This window comes from Enoplosus armatus, chromosome 5 (genome assembly GCF_043641665.1).
Source record: "Enoplosus armatus isolate fEnoArm2 chromosome 5, fEnoArm2.hap1, whole genome shotgun sequence".
Taxonomy (NCBI): Eukaryota; Metazoa; Chordata; class Actinopteri; order Centrarchiformes; family Enoplosidae; genus Enoplosus; species Enoplosus armatus.
In genome coordinates, this window is record NC_092184.1 from 6,147,047 (window position 1) to 6,171,665 (window position 24,619).

General features: G+C 41.8%; 2 protein-coding genes across 3 annotated transcripts; one reads left to right on the forward strand and one right to left on the reverse strand.

Annotated features, from left to right (window-relative positions):
* Window positions 1–4,772: 4,772 nt before the first annotated feature.
* Window positions 4,773–14,811, reverse strand: tgfb1a (transforming growth factor, beta 1a). Its single transcript, XM_070905236.1, has 6 exons — window positions 12,872–14,811; window positions 8,454–8,738; window positions 8,052–8,283; window positions 7,552–7,702; window positions 6,155–6,265; window positions 4,773–6,048 (listed from the first exon to the last, which is right to left on the reverse strand). The coding sequence occupies exons 1-6, from the start codon at window positions 13,200–13,202 to the stop codon at window positions 6,001–6,003; spliced, it is 1,158 nt and encodes a 385-aa protein (XP_070761337.1). The 5' UTR covers window positions 13,203–14,811; the 3' UTR covers window positions 4,773–6,000.
* Window positions 14,812–18,185: 3,374 nt separating this feature from the next.
* On the forward strand, window positions 18,186–24,286 carry LOC139284887 (cyclin-dependent kinase-like 1). Of its 2 annotated transcripts, XM_070905237.1 has the most exons (9): window positions 18,186–18,368; window positions 18,825–18,946; window positions 19,823–19,895; window positions 20,951–21,041; window positions 21,412–21,612; window positions 22,286–22,368; window positions 22,467–22,523; window positions 22,946–23,098; window positions 23,730–24,286. In XM_070905237.1, the coding sequence occupies exons 1-9, from the start codon at window positions 18,201–18,203 to the stop codon at window positions 23,823–23,825; spliced, it is 1,044 nt and encodes a 347-aa protein (XP_070761338.1). In that variant the 5' UTR covers window positions 18,186–18,200; the 3' UTR covers window positions 23,826–24,286. The 2 variants fall into 2 exon arrangements, with proteins under 2 accessions (XP_070761338.1, XP_070761339.1); XM_070905238.1 differs by lacking the exon at window positions 22,946–23,098 and having other exon boundaries at window positions 18,201–18,368.
* Window positions 24,287–24,619: the final 333 nt, after the last annotated feature.

Genomic DNA, 24,619 nt, shown 5'->3' on the forward strand with positions numbered 1-24,619 from the left:
ATTTGTTGGTTATCTGCTTGATGAATCAATTGTCTGTAAGATGACAGCAAATCCCAACTGTCTGTCTTCAGATTGATTGTTTTGTCCGACCAAAAGTTACAAACCCAGATATATTCAGTTTTCTGTAACATAAAGCAAAGAAAAGCAGCCAATTCTCACAAATGATAAGCTGGAATTACTAACAGATGATCCCATTGTACACGCTGCCTGACCAGCAAAAAAAGTTAGCATAAGTCAAAGATCTAGCTAAACAGCGGGATTTTTTTTCTCAGCGATTAGTGGAGTACAAAACAGAGCTAACAGGAGAATGCCAGACTTATGCCATGCTGTCCACGCTGCATTCCAGTTGGTGGCCGTAATGCACCATGACGTTGTTGCCAACCGCCATAAAACTCCATTAGGAAAGAAAATGGTAACCTCACGACAGCATTCGTGTATTTTGTATTCTTTCAAAGATTAATAATATAAATGTGGGTAATGGAGGATCTCCTCACACTTGCTATGCGTACAGTCCTGCAGATCCTCGCACACATGGGCAGATGCCAACATTCACGTCTCACAGATGTGGAAAGTATGAATTTGTCTTTATATTGGTCTTTATAAGGTGATAATATATCAAGGTCATCTGTCTGTCTGCTTGTTTTATATCATTCTGTCCCCAAATGACCAAAACAAAAACAATTTATGCACATTTCAAATTGTTGTTGTTATGTTGAAATTTTACAAGCCATTGCAAGAGTAGATCAGTATTTATTTTTAATATGGACAGAAAACCACAGAAAGAGTTTTTGGAAAAGACTGTTGAAAGAAATTGAGGTACAGATACTGGTGCAATAGAGGCTAGCAAGGGGCTGCTTAGGGGAATTATGGGACCCTCAACAAATTCTCCTCTCTGCTCAGCCGGGTTGTGAGATTAAACTGCTATTTAGGGGCTGCCTCTCCTCTGGGTGTAGCGTCTACATGGCCAAAGTTGTCTTTTCAGACCCCAGAGTCAGACCCTCTCTGTTTATTACCCAGAGAGATGGTAGCTGTTTATAGGGGTAGGTTTGTCCCTTCTGTGTCCTGGGAGAGAGAGAGAGAGAGAGAGAGAGAGACTCTGAGAAGGAAGGAAACTGAGGGGCGGTACCGTGAGAAGGAGCCAGTCCAGAGATGTAATTGGTACCTTTCCTTTTTTAGAAAACATGTCTTACTTACTCAGGTCCAGCAAATGAGTCAGGGTGCAGCATGCTTTGTAACCACACTCAGACACTCTCACATGGTTTATCATACTTTCCCTTTGTAGTTTTCACTTTGAAGAGGGTTTGAGTTTCTCCTCCGTCTTTGATCCTCAATGTATTAAGCTATGATGTTAGCTACTGGTTATGTGCATGACAAAAGACAGCCACCATCTGGTGAAAAGGAAATGAACGATTCTCATTTGTGAATATGTTGTTTTTTTTCCCCAGTTAATTTTTACTTTGTAGACATTAATGTTAAAACATTTGAGCTAAATGCCTAACAAGCAGGGGTGTGTGGTCTTTTATTCTTTCCTTCCCCATTCATTTGCTCACCTACATCTGTTTTCTTCCCCTATCACTGGCCTTGTTTAGTTCAGGTGATAACTCAAAATTCAAAGAGCTGGCAGGGGTTAACAAAAAGATGTGAGAGGAAAAGAAAGAAAAGAAGAGACGGAGCAGAGATATGGTCGGCTGACTCAGACTGTGATAAACATCTTGGCTTAAACTGCAGGTGTGAAGTGAGAGGGACAACGGCAAAGACAAGACAGGTGGAGAGGGGACAACCTGTCAACACACTGCTAACCTTTTGCTTATTCAGCAGTGCTGCCATCACACACTTCACATCTCTAAGAGTGAATTTCTAAGAGTTTACTTCATATGGATCATAATCAAACAATCACGTGAAGTTGTAAATTAGAACTATCACAAAACCTTTCCGTAAAGTGAAACAAGAGACTACAATTTACTTTATGATCGTAATATGGCTTACAGACTAAGTAAATAGATAAAAAGTAGACTAAAACGGTTTGTATAAAATAGGGTACAGCAAAATAAAGAAGTTCAGAATAGCAAAAACATAAAGATGTATAAAATAGTCAGTATTGGTGTGAAATAGTTACAATATTATTTTTTTAAGAAATTGATACATTAAATTATCAAATAAAACAACCCAAGTTAAATTATTTCACAGTGAAATGAAATTGAATCAAAATTCAAATAAAAAAAAATGTAATCACAAAACAGTTATGACAGGGAGTAGGAAGGCATGTTTGTTGATGTGTGTGTATTTGTGTGTGTGTGTGTGTGTGTGTGTGTGTGTGTGCACACAGATTCAGCACCTGGAGCAACAATGGCTTTGAGCAGCTGTGTGCCTGTGAAGCAGAGCTGAGCAGCAGCAGGACACCAGAGTGTGTTATTAAGGTCACAGTCAGCTCCGTCTGGAGTCCACAGGAATTACACCGGGCCGCTTTACTGCTCCGCTTTTAAAGACCAGTTGTGGCTGAAGATCAGTGGACATATAATTGCAAATGTCATAGATGTCGTCATAAGACAGAGCCTAAAATAGAATTTCAGGACCAGCGGCGTGGCAGATCAGTGTACATTCAGCATGATCAGTTTTCATTGTGGACTTGTAAAAGTGCCACAAAGAGAAAACGTTTCAGGCAGCAGTACATGAAACAGAACCTTTCATTCTCTTTGCAGATAAAATTAAGACGAAACACAGCACATGGATGCAATTAAAGGGCCAATTATGTCAAAATTGAATGACTTATTCACTCTGATGAAGTGCTGCAGAAGAACAATTTTCTTGTTACTCATGCAGTCGTATAAACGCGGCACGTGGATTGCGTTAGTGGTGAAAGAACACCTGCATGACCTTGAAATGCTGCAGGCGTTCGTCCTCTCTTGTGTAACACTTGCATATAGTACGGTGGGTTCAAGTGCCCCTTTTTTTCCAGTTGGATTGAGCGTTTTCTGGGATGTGCTTCAGCCGGTGGCAGGAGGTGTCAGCAGTTTGTTTCAGTCCCATAAAAAGCTTGAGGGCTCGAGAGGAAGCAGCTGCTGAAAAATGAACATTGGTTAGAAGGACAAGCCTACTTGAGTTTGACTTCCCTCTGGGACTGTTCCATTAACACCATGATAGATTTATGATCCTCTTGACATTCATACGTTTGTTTGGTCATTACAGGGAAAGTAAAACAGGTGGAAGAGCAGGCATTTTTAGAAACTTATTTTAATGATCTTGTCTCCTCCAACAAAACTCATGTTTTGCTTGTTTGGCTTTGGTAATGATCCTGTTTTCCTGGAGAAAAAAAAAAAACACCTTTTAACATTCCAATTACATTTTCCCTGCCAAGATAAAACATGTTGTGCCTCTGCACCATTAAAAATCAAGACCTGGCAACAGATCTATCTGAATCAATTTGAGAGGTGAGACAAAGGGGGATTCAATTATGTTGATCATGTTTCATTTTACTTTGTTTATCTGCCTTCGGAGAACGCTTTCCAAACAAGCACTCTCTGTGTTGGCTCTCAGGAGGAAAATTCCTGTGCTTTCCAGAGGAACCTTGGGTAACCTGACCAGCTTTGGAACAAGATAGCACAGATCACTGTCACCTTGTTAGCAGCACAAGCATCCCCCATACCACTCACTAGCACAAAGCTTATATAAGGCATTTGACGTTGATGTGCTTGAGCTGTGGCTGTGTGTCAGTGGGTTCAGTGTTTTCATGTGCATGTGTACAGTATGTGTGTTTAATTTTCCATGTAGTCACTGCCCTTAAGTCTGGGACTTACCAACGGGTCTGGACCTGCTCTCCTCACTTCCAATTCAGCCTCGTGGGCTGCCAGTAATCCCTTGAGTACTGAGGGAGAGGGGTGGGGCTGGCAGGGTGGGGGTGGACAAGGTGCTAGGAGATAGTAAAAAATGATGGTATGGCGTGTATCCCTACAGGTGAGCGCAGTGCCAAGAACGGGGCTGTGCGTCCGGGAATTCTAGTGCTGGCTTCGATGAAGCCCAGCGGGGCTTGCTGCTCTTCTTCAGTCAGTCTATAGTCGTCCAGAGTAAACAGGCAACCACTGCTTGCCCAGAAATAGACCACACGCACCTGGCATATGCCACGCTTTTCCACTGGTGGATCTCTCTCCTGACATTGGACAGTCATTGCTAAGTGCACAACCTGGTTTTATAAAGTTTGCTCAAAGAAACATGATGTGTGTTGTGTGCATGCTGGGTGAGGTATATCCCCATCAGCAAAGGATTACATGAGAGACGTTTCAGTAGACGAGCAGCCTGAAAAGTGAAGGAGGAAACAGAGGTGTGAATGGGTGGGGGTCCTCTACATCAGTGTTGAACTACAGCCTTGATCTACATTGGCCTGCTCTCAGTTTCCAACTGAAGTCACAGTTTTACAAGAAGTACAGTCACATTTTCAGCAAATGTTTTTTACCTAAGCCAACCACAGACCAAAACATGGCCAACACTCACAAGATAAAACCTTTCAGTCATGTTTTCATGTGATGAACAAAACAAAACTGCATGTCTGAATGGTGATGGCATTTATGTCCACAACACGATAGGTGTGTTTCAGTTTGTGCTCATTTCGCAAAATGTTCCATCCCCCTTGTCGTAATTAAAACACACACGTACACATGCATGCACCGACAAGTGCAATACACACACCTACACAACACACAACACAGCTGTCTGACAAGTGGAAACATTGCATTTGGTTTTATTTTGCTCACAAAAATCTTCCACTCTGATATGATAATTTAACATCAATGTTTATTTAATTTTTCATATTTACAAATACAAATTTCAAATAGTAAGTGCACTATAAAAAATATGGTAAACTGGAAAAATGTGTTGGTTTTATTCCTGAAACAAATCATAGAAGCTGAATAAATTCTTGAGTTGTGCAAAACGCATCACACTTCAGATGAAAGTAAAAACTTGTCCTGAAATAAAAGGCAATAAATTGCCCCTAATTTACTATGGTGATAAAAGAAAACAGCAAATGTGTGTATTGAGTTTGAATGGCTTCTCTAAAACCAACACCACAACCACATCCCCTGACCCTCACCATCTAAAGACAACAAGCTGGCTGTAAATCCTGAGTGGGAGAAAAACATGGTGTCATCGCTCTTACAACCACTGATGTTACTCATAGCTTTGACAGCACGGAAGGCTTCAGAAGGACAAGCTGACATTCAATTATGAAAACAAACATAGTGACAAAAAAAAAGCATTGTATAAATCACGTGGGTTGAAATAACAAACAAAGCAAGTAAAACTGATGGACGGTTCCTGTGAAACGCTGCTCAGTCGGCTGAAAACTCCAGCCTCTCAGTCAGAGGGAGTTTCCCCAGGTCGGACTGTCCCTGTGGTTGTTTGCTGTCCTTTACGGTGTAACTCTCTCCAAAAACACCTGTGGCTTTATCTTCCAGGAAAACCCCAACAACCACTGTTTTCCATACCTGGGATTTAGCACCTTTAACTATGACCTCGTTAGGAAGAAACATAAATGTCCCAGACATCTGTGAAACTAAAAGTATTCTTCCATCGAGGTCATTTTGGTCCTCATGTCCTTTGGGATCCCTTATCCACCTTTCTTGTTTATAATAAATCATTTTAATCCTTTTCCATGTCAAACTGACATACTTTTGTACATGGATATAATTTCTTTACAGATCTGTCCCTCCAACAAATAAATTAATTCATTTCAAGACAGATTTTTACTGCTGCAAGGAAAAAGTATATACACATAGAAAATATGATCTATAATATCTATATAAAGAAGTCCATGGTTTGATGTGCGTTCAACGTGATAATGGCAGAGCTCGCAGGAGGAAAGGTGGACCGCAAAGATCCTGATGACTTTAAATATTTTGTTCCCCTAGTCCACATCATTCTCGTCCTCTTTATCTCTGTCACAAGCGCCTCTCTCAAACTCGCCTTCTTCCATCTCTGTATATGTTTGAGGGGAGGCATGTTGTATTTTTAGCTACACTTGCAGGACTTCACAATCATATTGGACAGCTGCTCCACCTAAAAGTGAAAATCAACAGTAATGTGATAAAGTGTTGCTTTCACATAAGATGTTCTGTAAACATTTCACCTCAGCATGAGGGTTACTTGGCTGCGGTATAGATACCTTGTGTTGCCTGCCCACGTAGTAGAGGATTGGCAGTGGCTCCAGTGCTTGGGGAACACAGCAGGGCTGGGCAGAGGCTCCTGGGTTGTGGTGCTTATACAGGGCCAAAATCTGTTAATAATTATAGGAGGGAAAGACATGAACACAGAGAACTCAGCTCAGAATTTCATCACCGACATGACGTGCCAAAGCAATTGTAATAGACAAAGGATTTACAAGTTCGAGTTACCAGAGTGCTTTTGTTAAAGTCGGGGTATTAGCCACTAAGTGATGCTTCTTAATCAGTCTTTTTATATTTCATCTTAATGAATTATTCATTGATGCATAATGTTTAGCAGAGTTTCCTGTACAATTGAATAGGTGCAGTAAACTGCTTTAGTGAGTGCTGTTTTAGAGGCTTTTCCACTCTGAAAAGAATAGGACAAATATGTATTCCAGCACATTTTGTGAATAAAATAAACATTTTCAGATACACTTTACTGACACAAAATATTTGTTACATGTGACTTCAACTGAACAAGCCTAAGAGTCTCCAGCCATACTAACGGCTCTGTCAAGCTCTACATGGGCACCTCTGAATGCTATATCAACGCTAACATGCTGACTCTTAGCAGGTATAATGTTTCCCATGTTCACCAAGTTAGTTAATTGTGTTAGCATGCTAACACTTGCTAATTCACACTAAATACAAAGCACAGCTGAGGCTGATGGGAATGTAATTTGTTTTGTAGGTATTTGGTTATAAACCAAAGCATTAAACAAATATAAAATTTGACCTGATGATGGCACTAAATGAAAAGCCAGACGATCACCAACGCTATTACAATTCATCCTGAGGGGGACATGATTGTCTGAACCAAATTTCACGATAATCCATCCAATAGTTGTTGAGACATTTCAGTCTGGACCAAAGTGGTTGACCGACAGACTGCCACTGCCATCCCCAGAGCCACACCACTAGCTTGGCTAAAAACATCAGTTTTGGTATCAGTCAAAATTAAAGAGCTATATTATTTGAATTAGACTTGAAATTAATGATTACTGTCATTAACAACTAGTGTGTCATTAGTACGTTATTTTTCTGATTCATCAATTACTTGTTTATAAAATGTCAAAAACATGAAAAATACCCATGGTGAAATGTTTTTCCCCAAACAGCAGCAGCAAAATCTCACATTTGAGAAGCTGGAATCAGTGATTCTGTTGACCAAATAATCGATTAATCATTTGAGTACTAATTTAAACCCTCCCTGACTCTCATAAAACACAGACTTCCCCTTTGATATGTTCCACATTACTGGGGTGTGAATCAAAACAGTCCTTCAGTAAGAGGGGGAGAAAACCTTACATGGCTGTGCGTTACTCAGCCGTGTAATCAGATGTGGATTGCACTATACCTGAGAATATTTGTTTTCAGCATTCCAGATGTAGGTGCAGGACCCCATGCAGTAGTTGGCATGGTAACCCGTCGGCTTATGTATCCACTTCCAGCCCAGATCTTTCCTGAAGTCGATGTACAAGCTCCTCACGCAGCAGGTCTCTGTCTGGCTGCATAAGAGAAAACACAGAATTGTCTTTAGTGAAGTGAGGTATATGTACAAATTGCAGCTGCATTTGAGTCTTTCCCATCCTAAACAAGACAACCAAACGAAAGTCTGGTGTCTGACACACTGCAGTCACTTCTCTGCCTGAAGAAAGCGACAAATCAGTCAAGTGTAGAATTGTCTTCTTCCAGTGCAGCTATGGCTGAGACGGTAGAGTGGATTAGTGGTTTGAACCCCCACTCTTCCTGTCCACACATTGAACTGTCCTTGAGCAAGACACTGAACCTCAATTGCTCCAGAGGTTAAAAGGCTAAAATACAAGAGGGCACTATTATATGTGTGGGAGTGCTTACGCAGTACAGGTGTCTTTCGGCTCTGTGGAGCGTTTTTTACGTGAGGAGAAGTGGTTGCTGATGTTTTGAGGGATGGACATGGTCAGGATGTAGGGTGGTTGCTGCGTCATCAGTTGTAACTGTCCTGTGTCTCCCCTACCACTCGCGATCCCAGAAATGCCAAAACCGAAGGCATCATCCCTCGTCTGGCCGCATTCACAGAACACTCGAAGTTGGAAACCCTGCTCATCCTCTGGTAAGACACAAATTTACAACAGGGAGCAATTTAAAACTGGTTGGTTACTCTATCTGTGAAGGTAAATGTCATCTGGAAATGGCATGAGATTGCACAAGGGCTGAACTAAACAAATGAACAGAGGTCATAGTAGTACCAGATCAATAAATAAAGCTTGTTTATCTCACCGGTCCCTTTGAGCCAGTCCTGCAGGGTCGCAGTGACATCAAAGGAAAGCCATTTGTCTCTCCATTGATTACTGATGAAGCGGGAAGCGAGGTAGCGGGGCGAGGCCCCCAGACCCTGGTACAGCTCCACTCGCTGCTCCTCAGGTATATTAGTTTGCTTGATGAGCATCCGTAGCTCCGCACTGGTCAGCAGGCGGTAATCCCCCACACTTTCCCGTATCTCAGAGATGTTGAAGAACATCGGGATGCTTTTGGACGTCTTGGTGTTCTCTGTGTTATTTTTCCCTGTGTGATTTTAAACAGGCAATTACTTATTAGGAGATTTCATAAAACCATTTTGGACAAGCAAGTTCAGGCAAGAATTCATCTAAACACAGATAATGAGTGAGTTTTTGGACGCATACAATCACAATATGCCATGTACAGATAAGAACGACTGTCACACTGGCATGTCATTTATTCTAATGTCTCAGTGTTGTTTCTCTGCTCACCCTTCATTCTCTACCTTCCTCCAGGAACCTGATCAAAGACCAATATTAGTAATGATGAGGAGAACAGCAGCAGTACTGAAAGGTATTGGTATAAGACAAATCCATTTTGTGGTCTTGGAGGGGTCATGGAGCTCTGGTGAGTTTTTGATAGTTGGCAGACCACGATTACAGTCTATATAGTAAATACACTTTACTGCAATATCTCTTGGCACAAGATCATATCATTTTTGAAGTAATAGAACATGACAATGGGACAAATGGGTGCTCTAAGGGAACACTTAAGGACATGGGGTTCAAAGAATCAGGTCCTTAAATTTTTAAAGTTCAGACTCTTTAAGCTATAGTATTTACTTTATTATATTTGCACACTTGGTACATACAACACTGCAATTTACTATATAATGTAATACTGAGATCTTTATTATTCTGTTTTTCATAAACTTCAGAATTTCTTTTCATAAATGTTCTTCATAATTCTGTACACACAATAATAAATAATAAAATAGCCAAATTCCCAGTGTTACTCAATAATCTTAACTGCAGCCAAGCATTCATCTATTCCAGCTGCTGTAAAGTTGACCATAGAGAGTGTTTTGTTTTCTTACAGTAACCCTGCCCATATTTGCAACTTTTATTCCTGAGCCTGCCCATATCATGACAGCAGGAACGTTCCCCCTGCAGAGCCTGACAGAAAACAGAGCCAAGCTACCGAAGGCTTTAACACCATAAATCTACCAGCGTTACATTACAAAGGATTAAGTTCGACAGAGGCCTGCAGAGATAAGCGCAGGAAGGAAGATGACCGAGAGTGAAACACCATGTAGAAAGAGAGAGTGAGAGGCGATGTAGACGGGTAAATGCAAAGAAAACAGCGAAGCAAAGAATGTACTCATGAGTATAACTCACAGTTGTGAGGGGTGGAAGGGTGTGAGTGGGGGTGCAGAGAAATTGGAGATGTGTATCAATGGAGCCTGGGTCTGGCCCAGGCCCAAACCTTCTACTCTGCCTCAGCCTGCCAAAGCCGGGATTCTCTGCTCTCAAGTCCGGGAATTATTCTTTGACAGGAGGTACAACCCAGCCTTGCATACTTGAACTGCGTAGTCGATCCAGGCTGTACCAGGATCCTCCATGTCACGGCTGCTTGTGTATCATTTACCAGTTCCGCCATCTGTGTCGTTGCTTAGGTAGTGTTTCACCCGTTGTAGCGAAGCCAAACTGAAACTGAAAAGAGCTGGTGTGGAGTGTGGGAAAGGGAAATGAGATGACATTTTACTGGTCCCACCCAGAGCAGAGTCAAATGTTTGGTTGTAAGTGCATGAGTGGAAACACAGAGCGTCACAACAGTGTACAGTATGTGGAGAGCGCTGAATTGGCGAGGATGTACCAAGCAACACCAGGCACGGAAAGTCATCGTCTCCAGCTAGTTTGAGTAAACTGAGATAAATGTGTTAAGGGTGTTTACGAAACAGGAAATTACATCACTTCCCCTTAGAAGCATATTGGCTGCAGTACTGTAATTACGGTGAAGCTTTATCCTCACTTCTACTTTTCAATTAACACAGCTTGTGTCGTCTCTGGAGGCCTATGGCTGAACTGCTCGTGTGATCAAAATAAAATGCTTTGAGGGAACAAAGTATAAAATTTCTGCTCCATGCTCTTCCAGATATAGCACCCTAGCCTGCATACTAACATGGGTGTGGGGGGGGATTTGTGTGTTGAATCAGGGCCTATCCGCAGGTAAGCCGGGGACAGCTGTTGTGACAGGTAGGGAGACAGCTCTGTAATTACCAGTGGGAGGAACCAGATTCCAGCAACAGGCTAAATACCTGCCTCCTTCATATGCTCGGCTCCACCCTCCCACAGCCCACTTGTCGAAGTCTCATTTCCTCACCTCACCCTGTTTTACACATACTGTCCGACCCCTGTTGCTACTCCTCTTCATCGTAGGGTGATAGCAACTTCATTTACTCTTAAATATAATAATTGTTCCGGAGCAGAGAACTCATTTCACTCCTGAATGGTGCAAAGTGGCTGGTTTCCAAAGGAGAAAAGAGTTCCCTGTTAACGAGCTGAATTGCATTTGGACCAATACCATGTTAAATGGGAGAGGTGAATTTGTGTGGGCTTCAAGGGAGGGATGTGACTGCTGTGACTGGCTGAAGGAATTTAGCCTAATGCGCCACACAATTACCATGATGGAGACTAAAACTATTAAGTTCTAAAATTCAGCGCACACAAATATGCATCCCCGTAGGCTGTTTTGTGGTATCAGGAAAGTGTGAGTCGCCCATAAAAAGAACCACAAATTGAAGTGACGAATAGGATTTTAGGAGTTTATGAATATTTCCATTTTAATTTCTTTGTTCAAACCTCTGTCCTTTACTTCTCACAGAACAGCAGATGCTTGCTAGGCCTCCACACGCACACTCATACACTTGATGTTCACCCTTCCCCAGTGTGTGGAGGCTGCGTGTTTTAAGGAGCCATGCTGAGGGTTAAGACAGTGGATGGGTGTTCTCTGGCATTCCACAGAGGTAGGAAACACATGCTCCCCATGGGCACCGCTTGCACCGGACCTGAGTCACTCAAGATCTCAGTGGCCATCAGCCTGCCTTCCTTCCTGCCAAGCTGCCCTGTCACAAACATGCTGCAAACACACTGATAATAAGTGCAGGAAACCCAGCGGAGAGAGGAGCGAGAGGGAAGGAGAGAGAGAGAGAGAGAGACGAGTAATCATGGGCAGAGAGACATGGAAATTAAATGGAAAATGAGATATGATGGAGAGCAAGTGACAGGATAAGCAAGGGAGAACCCAATGCTCAAGTTACAGGAAACCCCCAGTCCCTGAGGGACAGAGAGAGAGACAAAACGAAAGCAAGAGAATGAGACAGACAGAAGGTGAAATAGTGCATTTCATGTCTTCTCCCATCAAATTTTTCCTTTTTCCCTCCTGTTCTTTGGCTTTCATCTAAGCAGAACAAAATCAAGCCCTTCAGGCAAGTTCCTTTGTTCTCATTTTGGTCTGCACACTCCTGAGCACGGTCCATCCACTCAAGTCTTTCTTTTGAAGTGGTGGATAAAAGAGGGATAGTGTGGATGCCTGCCTGATAGGGTGAGGAGTATAGGCATGTAGAGAACAATGGAGCAAAGAAACAAAACTAAAAAAAATCTGTTTATCATAATACTTTGGGAGTGCAAAATTACAGCCAAGAACCATTTGGCTGAACAAACAGCATACGCAAGCTAGCCAAACAAACAGCACTAATAAAGCAGTAAAAATGCAGTAGATACCACGAAAGCAACGCAGAGCATCAGACCAGATGTAACACACAGTCCTGCTAACTCACAACACCTGTGATCTCAGAACTCCTCAAGCTGCCTGAAGATATTGGGCGGAGATCAGAAGGGGTACACATGTTGAGGGAATTTATGGACGAGATTGGAATTGACACCAGCCATCGGGCAAATGCTGGTTAATGTTGTGCTGCATCCGCAAAATTTGTCTATCCCAGCGAATGCTTTAAGACTTATCTAGGCTGATTTGTGGTGGGCCATCAAAATGACAATGTGAAATATTGGCATTGAACAACAAAATGTCTCAGACCGTCTTTGGTTTTTGATACATTTATATAGAGTAGTTCTTGTTCCAAAAGGCACCTGTTGATTTCCCTCGGCCATTAGTAACTCTTAATTTTTCAAAATCAATTCAGTGCATCTACAGGATCTTTGCTTCCATGTGTGTGTGTCTTGAGCAGTGTGTCTCAAGTGCCTGTAAATGTAGGAGCATAAATCACAGTCATACTATTACTTGACATTCTTAGTGCTGTAGTTAAGCCATCAGCAACTGCCTCCATTCTTGACAATGTGTGCCTATGTGTGCACAATACATGACTGATGTATTGCTGTTCTGAGTTATCTGGTACTCACTGGTCATGTTGAACTTGTGCAGCACCTTGGCAAAGTACTCCTCCTCCTCCTGTTCTGTGGAGATACCAGTCTGGACCTCAGTCTGCTGCTCCTTCAGCATCTCCTTTGTGCTGTTGTAGAGGGACAGCAGGGTGGTAGGGATCTCCTCCTCGTCTCCTGTCTGATCTTGCTCGGGCTCTTTTGGCAAACGCAGTTTGCTAAGGATCTGGCTCCTAATGGCCTCAATGCGCTTTTTCTTCACCATCTCCAGGTCCAGTGTCTTACATGTAGACATACTGCTTACATTGCCCACCGTGTACACAACCATGAGCATCAAGAACGCCAGCTTCATGGTGCCAACCTGACTGTTTGCAACCAATTATGCCCTCTGGTTCTCAGCAAATCCTCCCTCACCTTTACTTTCACTGCCTGCCTCCGACCAGGGATGCTTAGGGAACAGTGAATCACTCCGTGGAGAGGTGTGAGTGACGCAAGGTGTTTACACACGACAGAACAATTAAAGCAGTGTGGAGAGTCCTGAGAGTTCAGGACTGCTGGTGCCACCGCTGTCGCTGCTGCTGTGAAAACCACCTAACACTTGGGTCTTCTTTGCATAGAAGCAGGTGGAGAGACTACGAGTGGGCGGACAGACATTGAGTGAAGAGCCAGCCTCTGACTCAGCCACACAGGTAACACAATGACGTCCCAGACGCTGATGTGAGTCCAAAGCGTAGCTGTCAAATGCTAACAGAGCCCAGCCAAACATGCACGCAGACAAACAATCTACCAACACTCAAATGCTCAACAATGCAATGGTTCCGTACTCACAGATTAACTTGTGATTGATATGATTTTAAGCCTCCACCCACAATATCAGACTAAATACTGTCTTACTCAAAGTAAATATATACACCTCCACGTGTCACATCAGTGCTGTATTGTTCACCAGGCAGTCTCTCTTTATATATACAACGCTCAGAAAAAGTAAGAGTAGTGTTGGCAGAGCCCAACTTACTTAACCCTAACCCTTTTCAGCTGACACCGCTTCCTGTCCCCCTTGACCCCGGTCTCTTCACAGATCATTCAGCACTATTCTGTACATGGATGTGATGTCAAAGAAGCCCTCTCTAAATGTCTCTAATACGTCCTGTGCTTGAAGTGGAAAAATTGCCTTCCTATTTCTCTGTTTGCGAAGTTTGATCAGATGACCACTGGCTTCCTTTACGGCCCAGATAAAACTCTCAAGGGCTTTGAGTCAGCCCAGAGCTAATCAAATATCCCCGGTGCAGGGAAAGAAAGTCTAATGTAGTATCCCTTTCACTAACTTATTCTACACCAGTCGCAAACCTTATTAAGAAATGTCTCTACAGAAAAACATCTGATAAACTTGGATCCCTGTCCACTCTGACTACCTCTTTTTAGCAACAACAGCATGTGATCTGTGTACAGCTGCAGTTCACCAGAAGTTGCTTTCAACACCTCAGTCTCATGCCTACTTCACACACACAAAGCAGCTGTCTCTGTAACTGTGTCTTCATTCTCAAACACAATAATACGATAGTGAATGCTCTTTGTGTATCAAGCCTGGGATGAAAACAGCTCAAACAGGGATGCCAGCAGAAGATAAAGTCAATCAAACACTGTCCTCCTGTAACAAAACCTTCTCTCTAAGTGAGGTTACCCTCCAGACACAGCAGCAGTAACGACAGCAGCAGCAGAAGTAACAGTTCCTCTTAGCTCACGCTGTTTTGGGAATCAGATTGTGGTCTTGTCTCTGTCCTCTCTATCCATCCATCGGTATCACCTTGTTCACGCCGTCTGCAGCTCCTTCACACCTTCCCTCTTGAGTCTCTTCTGACACAACTCCCTATTCACACCTCTATTTAACTCCCTGTGCGCTCCCTCTCTCCTGGTGCTTGTCAGAGCTTGCTGGTGACAAAGTGATTTGTGGGAGCTCTGAGCTCAGCTAACTTTTCTCTTGCACTCACTCGCTCTGCCTCTTTCTCTCTCTCTCCCCCTCTAACTCTTTTTTTTTTCTGGTTCCTGTTACTCGTCTAATAGAGCGAGGAGCTCTCCGCCCAGGAAATGAGGGTAACGGCCGCAGTGTAAAACATCTGCTGTTTAACAGAGCTCTGCTGCCTGCTCTCTGTCCACATCAGGAAGCCAGAAGCTGAACATGCTGAATGACTGGCTTTAGAGGCACCGGCTCTCTCACACTCTCTGGCTTGTCTGCCCCTGAGGTGATAATGATTGACTTGTCAACAAGCCTTGCATGGCACTAGTGTCTCTCAAAACTGACAGCCACGTTTACCTGGTTGCTGCGAAGGTGAAAGCCTGCCAGGCCAAAGAACTGAGCCACTTGGGACCAGCTTGTCTAAAAGTAGAACGTTGAATTTCAAGGGATGGCGAGCCAACAGGGCTGGACTGTGTGGTGCACTGTCCTAGGTCTGGGTGCTTTTTAGAGGTTGGATTGTGTATTTTCAAAAGGAAGGCTAGACTAAAACAAACCGGTGATGGTTTCAATAATTTTGTCTCTGTCTGAGGGATGACTCAACAGGGAAGTAAAGATAGTAAATTGCCATAGTGCAGTCTTCAGTCGGAATTTTTTAGGTTTTGCCCAAATGTTTCCCATGGGTGTCTATTGTGTTACGTGCACTGGGACAGTTATGAAGAATTAACTATTCATCAAGCACTAAATGGTGACATTTAACATAAGGAAACTCAAGGCAAAAATCCCCTGAAATACTAACAATAATAACAGAAAACAATGATCACTATAGACAATTTGTTCCACAGTGTCAACTATGAGACGATGAACTATGTCACTGATCACCATTAATGATAAGATGGGGAGAACAAAATGAAATCAAATGTCAACAACTATTACTGTAACTTCTCCTGTTGTGCTGGTCTGTAAGAGCTTTGATGGGTGTGCACTGCCGCCTGATGGTCAAAGGTGGTACATCATTTATATGAGCTCTATGTGAGTTTGTAGTCTCTGCCCTCAACTTCAAGCCTTATGTTAAAGTTTGTCCATCCGCACAAAATAATTGTGTAGTACAAATGTACACCCCGCTTATAAGAGTAGTGTATACAGAATCAGGGTCACAACAGACATAGCTACAGATTTTCCTCCTTGTATTATTTTGTCTGAGTGAACAGCAGTAAAATTAGAAGAAAGAATTCAGGTTTTGCTTTGATTAACTACACAACGATGTTTGTGATGAAATCAAGAACGTCTGAGCACTATCAGACAAAGAAAGTATGAAAGCTGTATTAACAGAGGAAGCCACCGAACAGACTTTGTGCTAAATTTTGCTCCAGCAACACAAGTGTTTTTGTCATGCAAATATAGCGTGATTCAATGCACTGACCTATTTTCTCTGCTCTCCATTGGTCTTTTAACATACTGCACGGGCCTCTGAACACAACAACCTCTGTGCCTTACTGACCCCGTACAACTAACACGTCTTACCAGTCTGCCATGAGGCATTTCATACCCTTCACCACGAAGCCTCGATGCCAGCACCTCAAAGTGTCTGTGTGTCTCTGGGCACAAGAGTGCAACAAGGTCTGCTTTCCCATCATTCACTGTGAAGTCCTAAATTATTCTCCGTGTGATTCTGCAGAGGATCCCATAGAGCTGTGCAAACCCCAAAGTCAGACCACATCAGAGTTGGTCCTGCATACGTTTCATATCTGTGGCAGAGTGACATGATGCTGTAGCTTCTTCTTGGTGATTGATGAAACTATGGGGCTGTGGAATGATGCATCTTCATTGGATCTCTATTTGGATAACATAAATTAATTGCCTGTACTGGTGTGTGAGCAAGCATTTAAAGTACACAATAATATTAACAGAGGGAATGGCTTTGCGACTAATTTGCTTGGTTGTTTTATCTTAGGCCAATGTTTGCATATGTTCTTTGTTCTTGTTATTTCATGTGTTTTTATTGTGATGTCTGGTTTTGATTCCCTTAATCCAAGACAATATGGGAGGCAATAAAGGAACCTTAACCTTAATATTACGCATATTCATATTTCAGTACATTATGAGCAGTGGTGGAAGAAGCACTGAGATCTTTTACTCAAGTAAAAATAGAAATACAACAATGTAAAAAATATTATATTTAATTGTACAAGTGCTGCATTCAAAATCTGTACCTCTCAAGTAAAGGTACAGAGGCAATCAGCAAAGTGTACTTAAAAGTATCAAAAGTAAAAGCACCACTTTATATTATCATATAATTAGAGTATTATTGCAGAAATGTGTAAGAAGCATTTTAGTTGTAGCTGGTCAAGGTTGAGCTCCTTTTAACTACTTTATATGCTGTTGGGTATATAAAAATAGATCATAATGTCTAAGTAGATCAGTTGTTTTGGATGTAAAATCTTGATCTTCAAAGTCAGTACATTTTTGATAAAAGGAATTACGCTAAGGTTATTGGGAATGTTTCCATTCTTCTGTACTTCCACTGAAAACGGGAGAACATGAATGGGATTTTGCATATTTGAAATGTACAACAGACAAAGGTAGTGGTAGTAATTAAATTATTACAGAATTCATAGTTTTAAGTAATCACTTGCTCATTCAATTGGAAAACCAACAGTCTCGGCCGCTTCGTCTTAACGTGCGTCGACCTCACCCAGGCCAACTGTCTCCTTGGTTACAACGCAGGTGTATTCACGTGCGTGTTTTAACCTACGTAGCCGTCTTTGTGAATTGCATCCTGTACGTGTGCCGTGTTACTGTTGCTCTTTTCTGCGCAGTTTCTAAGGGGTGAGTTAAACGTCGTAGCGAGCGGCCCATTATTTCTGCGTTCGTGAATATACAGTGACTTACAGTGAGACAGCGGACTGTGCTGAGGGCAGCTAATGAGCAGAGAGCTTCAGTGACTGCTAGCCGAGATAAGGAGAGAGACCTCTCAATGTAAATATATTGTCCGGACTTTATGACTGTAAGCGCAGAGAGGCTGAGCGAAGTGACTGCGCACACATCCGCAGACTCGCCGCTGACTTGTCGATGAAGACGCTTTCGGGTTCTGGACAGGTGAGTGAGTGAGATCGTGCCGGTTGTGACACTGAAAACTGTAGTTAACTAGTTCTGCATGAGTTGCTTTTGCCTGCAAACAACGCGCCTCTTCTGGTCTGTGGAATTATCTCTCAGGTTACAACCTTTCGAAAAATAATGAGAATCCTCAGAATGAGTTTGGTGGTTCGGCTGCAGGGTCGGAGGACAGGACATGTGCATGTAGTCATGTTCTTTTATTTGGGGAATGGTGAAATAGCACGTTGTTACATTGTACTGTGAAAACGTGCCTTTTGACAGGTGACAGCTACTAACTGCCCGATGGAGAAGTATGAAAAGCTGGCCAAAATTGGTGAGGGTTCCTACGGCGTGGTGTTCAAATGCAGACACAGAGACACTGGCCAGATAGTAGCCATCAAGAAGTTTGTGGAATCTGAAGATGACCCGGTCATTAAGAAGATTGCATTGCGAGAAATACGTATGCTGAAGGTGAGAAGAGATTAGTATCACCCTATAGTGTCAAGTTTGCTCCCATCTAACACCACAGGTGGACACGTGCCTTCACACAGGTCCGCATGCACCCATTAAGAGATCTTTTTTGTCACTTTGTTAAGAATGTGTCATGCACAAGTATTATTATTATTATACACACAATTCATACACAGTTTAAAAGAGCTTTACAGGCATCTCAACTTGAAAAAGGATTGAATAAGTGTTAACCCATGTACACATTTGGATTCTGATAGAAAAATGAAAATAAGACGTTCAAGAAAAATAAAAGCCATAAACACAACATTAGGAGGCAGCAATAAAATGACAGAATTTTAAGGTGGGGCAGAGCCTAGACCCTCTGTAGGTTTGATTAAACATTGAATTAACATTTTGTCCAACACTTTGGGCTGTCGAGCGCTGACACAGTGTCCTTGTTCTCCGTTGGCCCTGCAGCAGCTGAAACACGTGAATCTGGTGAACCTGCTGGAGGTCTTCAGGAGGAAAAGACGGCTCCACCTGGTGTTCGAGTTCTGTGAGCAGACGGTCCTCAATGAGCTGGACAAACACCCTCGAGGGTAGGTCAGGGGCAACACAGTGGTTTTAGACAGAGTATCATCTGCTGCCAAGTGTTGTTGAGTAAGATTTGAACATACTGACGGCCCACACACTTAAAAAGTTGATAAGTTTATAAAATATGATGCATTGTTAAGGATTTAACAACACAGATGTATATAAATGAGTTTAAAGCTCCCGCTACTTACATGTTAATGCATCAGTGATTATCATCAAATAATATAATATACAGTATATTAATGTGCTACTGACAGGGGCCTTTCTGCTGCATGAATTTTATTTTCGATATGTTAATTACATTCTTCTAATAATACTTACTAACTTTTACTTAAGTGCATTTTGAATGCAGGACCTTTAGTTGAAATTGTGTATTTGTACATTGTGGTATTGTTATACTTAGGCAGCAGAAACCAACAGGGTGAATCACAAAGAGGGAGTCAAGACTGATGCCAAGACATTTCAAAGACATAGACATTGGCAACAGAGCGAGGGAGGAATAGCCAAGTCTGAAGCAAACTATTACTCAAGTATTTAGCTCCATGTGAGCCCTCATCATGCAATCTATGGTCACAAGATAAGATTTGTGTAGTTTTTGTCATGTTAAGTCACACAGCAAGTCTTGGCCACAATGGCTAGCTGACCATTTTAACTTTTCCCACAAGGCTGTGCCGCAGAAACTCTAGCTGCTCCTGAAAACAAAGGCGCTGTTGCTGTTAGAGACAGGCCTAAGGTTGCCCGGGTGACAAGAGGGCTGTGTAGAGCACCACTTCTTTTTTGAAATCGCTGGAATGATAGATAAGGAAAAGCTGACTAGTAAAGAGGTTTTGTTTTGTTCCTCTTACAACAATCAATATTCCTTTGTGTCTTGTCCTCTGTAGGGTACCTGAGACTCAGCTGAAAAGTATAGTGTGGCAGACGCTGCAGGCTGTTAACTTTTGCCACAAGCACAATGTCAGTATATTTTTAACCTGGTACATAATTGAATGCTTTTTCTGTGATTTTTCTGTATTTATTCTTTATTTTCTTTCAGTGTTTTTTCGCCTTTTTTGTCTTAAAGGATACATTTTGAGTTTTTTTAGACTGCCTTAGAACAATACTCTCATGCCACATGTATAGTGCATTGAAGTTATTTTTCTCTGTAATAATTTCCTCCTCTCCATACTGGCCATGCAGTGATCCATTCCTAGTGTGACAACAAAAAGATGGAGTACAAAATCCACAGCCTCATATAAGCTGATTTCAGAATCTCCATATTTTACAGTGTAGACAAAAAACTACCACAGCAAATAATAGTCAATGTACATATGGCACCTCATTATTGTTTTAAGATATACTTAAAATGTATTCTTTTTTCACTGTTTTACTGCTGACTTTTTATTTTTACCAAAAAAATACTTGCTCTAATACTTTTAGCTGCGTCATTGCATTGCATATGCTATATTAAGTTATTATTATTAATTATTATATCAGGTGAATACTGTGTTTGCAAGAGCAATCTTATTTTAGAGTAGTTAACTTGCTTACTGTGGCTGCTCACAACCTTGCTTAAAATATTTAGTTTTCCTGTGACGTTAGTTTACCAATTCTCTGAACCTTGCAAAACCAGCTTATATGTGACTTGCTCAGTTTTTTTAGCACAAAATATTTGCCTGGAAAACTTTTGAGAATTGACTGAAGCTGCCCACCAGGCACCTGCAGGTTTGGTTTATGAGCAAAACTCTGATGAATTAGAAATTTTGTCTAACTAAAATGAAGCATAATTCCAGACTACAATGAGCAAACTCTGATTTTGTTTAGGCTTCAGTTCCCCCAACAGGAATCATTTAAGTCTCAGTGACTTCAATGCAGTATTCAGTTTCAATATTGAAATGTGTATAGGTTTCTCTTGCTATTGTTCCTCCACGTCCATTCCTAACCTGTCAGCCTTAATATAAGCCTCTTTCTCTGTCACTAAGAGACTGTGTATCATGTTGACAATTCCCTGATCCTGAGCGTTTATGTTGCAGTGCATCCACCGTGATGTAAAGCCAGAGAACATCCTTCTCACCAAAACCGGAGTCATCAAGCTCTGTGACTTTGGCTTCGCCCGAATTCTGAGTAGGTCACCCAGAGAGCCAGTACATTTATGTGCATTTAGTGTTAATGTACCTCTAATGACTTATTCAACACGGAACCTATATCAGCTCCTGCCGATGGCCTCCTCACTTTCAATGTTTCAATGAATGCATTGCATAGGAGGACCATTCAACCAGTTAGTGCGTCTCTGTGTAGTGTGTCTCTGTTTACCCTTCCTGCCTTAGGTTTCGGTGTTATGTTACCATACATTAACATGTAGTCATGTAGTCATTCAGCATGCCTTGTAATCCCTTCCGCTACAATGTACGTGTTATTTAGTGTTCATTATTCAGTGTCTAAGTGTATGCGTGTGCGTACAAGTTATCTCCATCTCTGTGTGTCATATACTCAGCGGGACCAGAGGATGACTACACAGACTATGTAGCGACCCGCTGGTACCGGGCCCCTGAGCTGCTAGTTGGAGATACTCAGTACGGGCCTCCTGTGGACGTGTGGGCTCTGGGCTGTGTCTTCGCTGAGCTGCTCCATGGGAATCCACTCTGGCCGGGGAAGTCTGACGTTGACCAGCTCTACCTCATCCGAAAAACTCTAGGTACACTGACAAGGGGCCACACGTAAAAGAAATAATCTACCTGTGGAAGCACTTGCACAAACTCACTTGCATAATTATGAAGATCACTTATGCAGCTATGCATATGACATTGTTTTCTTGACAGTTTCCGCAATCAGTGGATGGATTTAATTGTAGTTCAGTTTTTTAATTCATGCTAAAATGACATATCTTCTGTCTCACGGCCTTGTGGTTGGTTTGCTTTGATTTCACACCACAAACAAACTGCACCAGTTAGCTTGAAAGCAGACAGAGATCTATCTTTTCAAGTGGTCTTGGTCTGGTTGTTTGGCTGTTTGACAGCTTTCACAATAGTTTAAGCTAACTAAAACCAAACCAGTCAAATGCACCAGAGTTGAACTGAACCGAACAGCTTAGGTGTGAAAGCACCCTTTAGAAACATAAAGAAACTTTACTGAATAAGTAACCTGGCCTCTTACAATGGACTTCGCTCTTGTGTGTTTGTTGAACCAGTAAAGAAAGCAGGCCGTGCTCTTTTATATGCAGGAGATAACACCAGAACCTGAAATGTACTACAGATGTTTTAGTTCTTAGTTCAACATTTTCTGAAGGTTTGTAAAGGAACACTTCCACCAGTACATACACTGATTAAAATTTTGGCACTGGATGAAGATTTTCCCATTTCTGCCCTCAGGTGACCTGATCCCTCGTCACCAGCAGGTCTTCCGCTCCAACGTTTTCTTCAGTGGAGTCAGTATTCCTGAACCTGACACGACGGTACGAATCCTGTTACCATTGAGAATGCATATGTTCTTAATGGAGAGGCGATGAAGTGTGTTTGGTGTTATTAATTGCTATTTATTTTTCGCTCTTAGGAGCCTTTGGAAAAGCGTTTCCATGGAGTGTCTCTTCATGCCCTCCAAGTTATGAAGGTATGTTATGTATTGTGTAATAGAGCCTGAGTTATATATACGGGCAAATGAGCTTATCACAGATATATCGGTATGTGTATGTGTTGGCTGATAAGTAACAAGATATTGCAGTACAGAAAAGCTAAAGCTACTGTATGTTTGTTTATTTAAATTTAAGGTATCCTTTTTGAAAAATATTTAAGTTACATTTTTAGATTAATAAATGAGTATCGGGCAGTACATCATTATCTGACTAAACTCTGGATATCATATCAGCCTCAAGAACAAAAATTGGTGGGGCTCCAGTGTGTAACGGACAAATACAAACACAATGATGACTCAGTATTCTGGCTCCAGCCAGTATAAAATATGTTTATCAAGGCAAAGTCAATGTTCTGAAATGCCAACACTCCATGCTAACTATAGCGTCTTTGTGTGAGCAGTCATGCCTGGTGATGGACCCCTCTCTCCGGCTGTCCTGTGAGGAGCTGCTGGAGCTGCCTTATTTCCAGGAGGAAGGAGGAGCCAACTGGGGTCGTGAGGGTGAGCGCCCGGGAAGACGACATGACAAAGGCTCCCGACGCAGACAGGCAGGGGTAAGCATGAAACACAGTGACAGTGCCCAGACTGCGCACCTTGCTACAGCCACACATGTCCTTGAGTTGGTCACTGTACCACTACAGGTACTTGCTTGTTAACTGGGGCTAAAGCATAGAGCCAGAGGCAGAAGAAGAGCTTGGAGAGGGTCGTGTCTTGTTCATGGACACTTCACTAAGACAGATACTCCACCCAAAAATATTTTACAGGTTCAGCCTTGAAACTAGGCTTGAAAATGCAGCTATGGGTTGTTTTCTGCAACCATATGTATGTTAGTATGTTAGTAGAACATACCATTAATATGTTCTTAACACTAAAAATATGATAAACAGATTACATTTGTTCGTCACACAAGCTACGTCTTTACCATTGCCTTACATTTTAACCTGGCATGAATGCAAACTGATCTCTCACTCTGGAAGAAGAAGAAGAAGAAGAAGAAGAAGAAGAAGAAGAAGAAGAAGAAGAAACTAGGCACCTTTTAAGTAGAGAATCATTTTAAGTGATGGTTCCTCTTACTATTTTTACCGCTAGACACCCTGATAAGGCATCATCTCAATGAAAAAAGAAATATGTTAGAGAAATGAAGGAAAAAGTTCAGGTGGTTTACACCTTTCTCTCTCTCTCTAGGCTCAGTACTTGCCTCAGTTACCAAACAGCAACATCTCACCAGCACCGGATGTGAAGAAACAGGTGAAGCATAAATATCACTTTCCCAACATTTAATAAGCAAACATCTACAAGTTTGTGGCTGAACTGATGAAGATGGACTTGTGCTATGCTTTGTGCAATCACTTGAATACAGTTTTGGTGTGACAGTGAGAAAATGTATTTAAATTTTATGATCACTCTTACGTGTCATATTTGTTGACATTATCACTTATTAATATTCTTTACACAACAAACAATAGTTAGGGCACTCACAGTTGCAGGTTAGCCAACACACTTACAGTACTATTACCAGAGAATACAGTAAGTGTCTATGCTGAAGACACCTTGCACCAGATGCAATGGGTACTGCATTTTCATCTCTATGAATTATATTAACCAGTGTGCCATCATCACTTGGACAAAACTTTCACTTTTTTCTGGGCAGTCAATGACAACAACTGATCCCCATGCAGGTTCATACTGGCTACAAAATATGTTCTACATGTTAGGATGAATCTATTTAACAAGATAATCCATAAACCACAATTTGTAATCATATTTATTTTCAGATAGAATGAATTACTGATGATGACTAGATGACTAGATTTAGGTTTAGTACACATGTTGTACATTTTGTATTATAAAAGCAAATAAAGTACTGGATATATAACACAGTACCATATATAACGCTGTATACTTGTTGTATAACTTCCTGACACAGTCTTATTAAGGTTTAATAAAACCTGCCTCGACAGTTGATACTTTAAGTAATTCGATGGGTTCTTAACATATTGCAGCCTCAGTCTTTGACAATGATCCCCAAAGTCTGACATGGACATTCACTCTGTTACTCAGACACAAGACAGTGA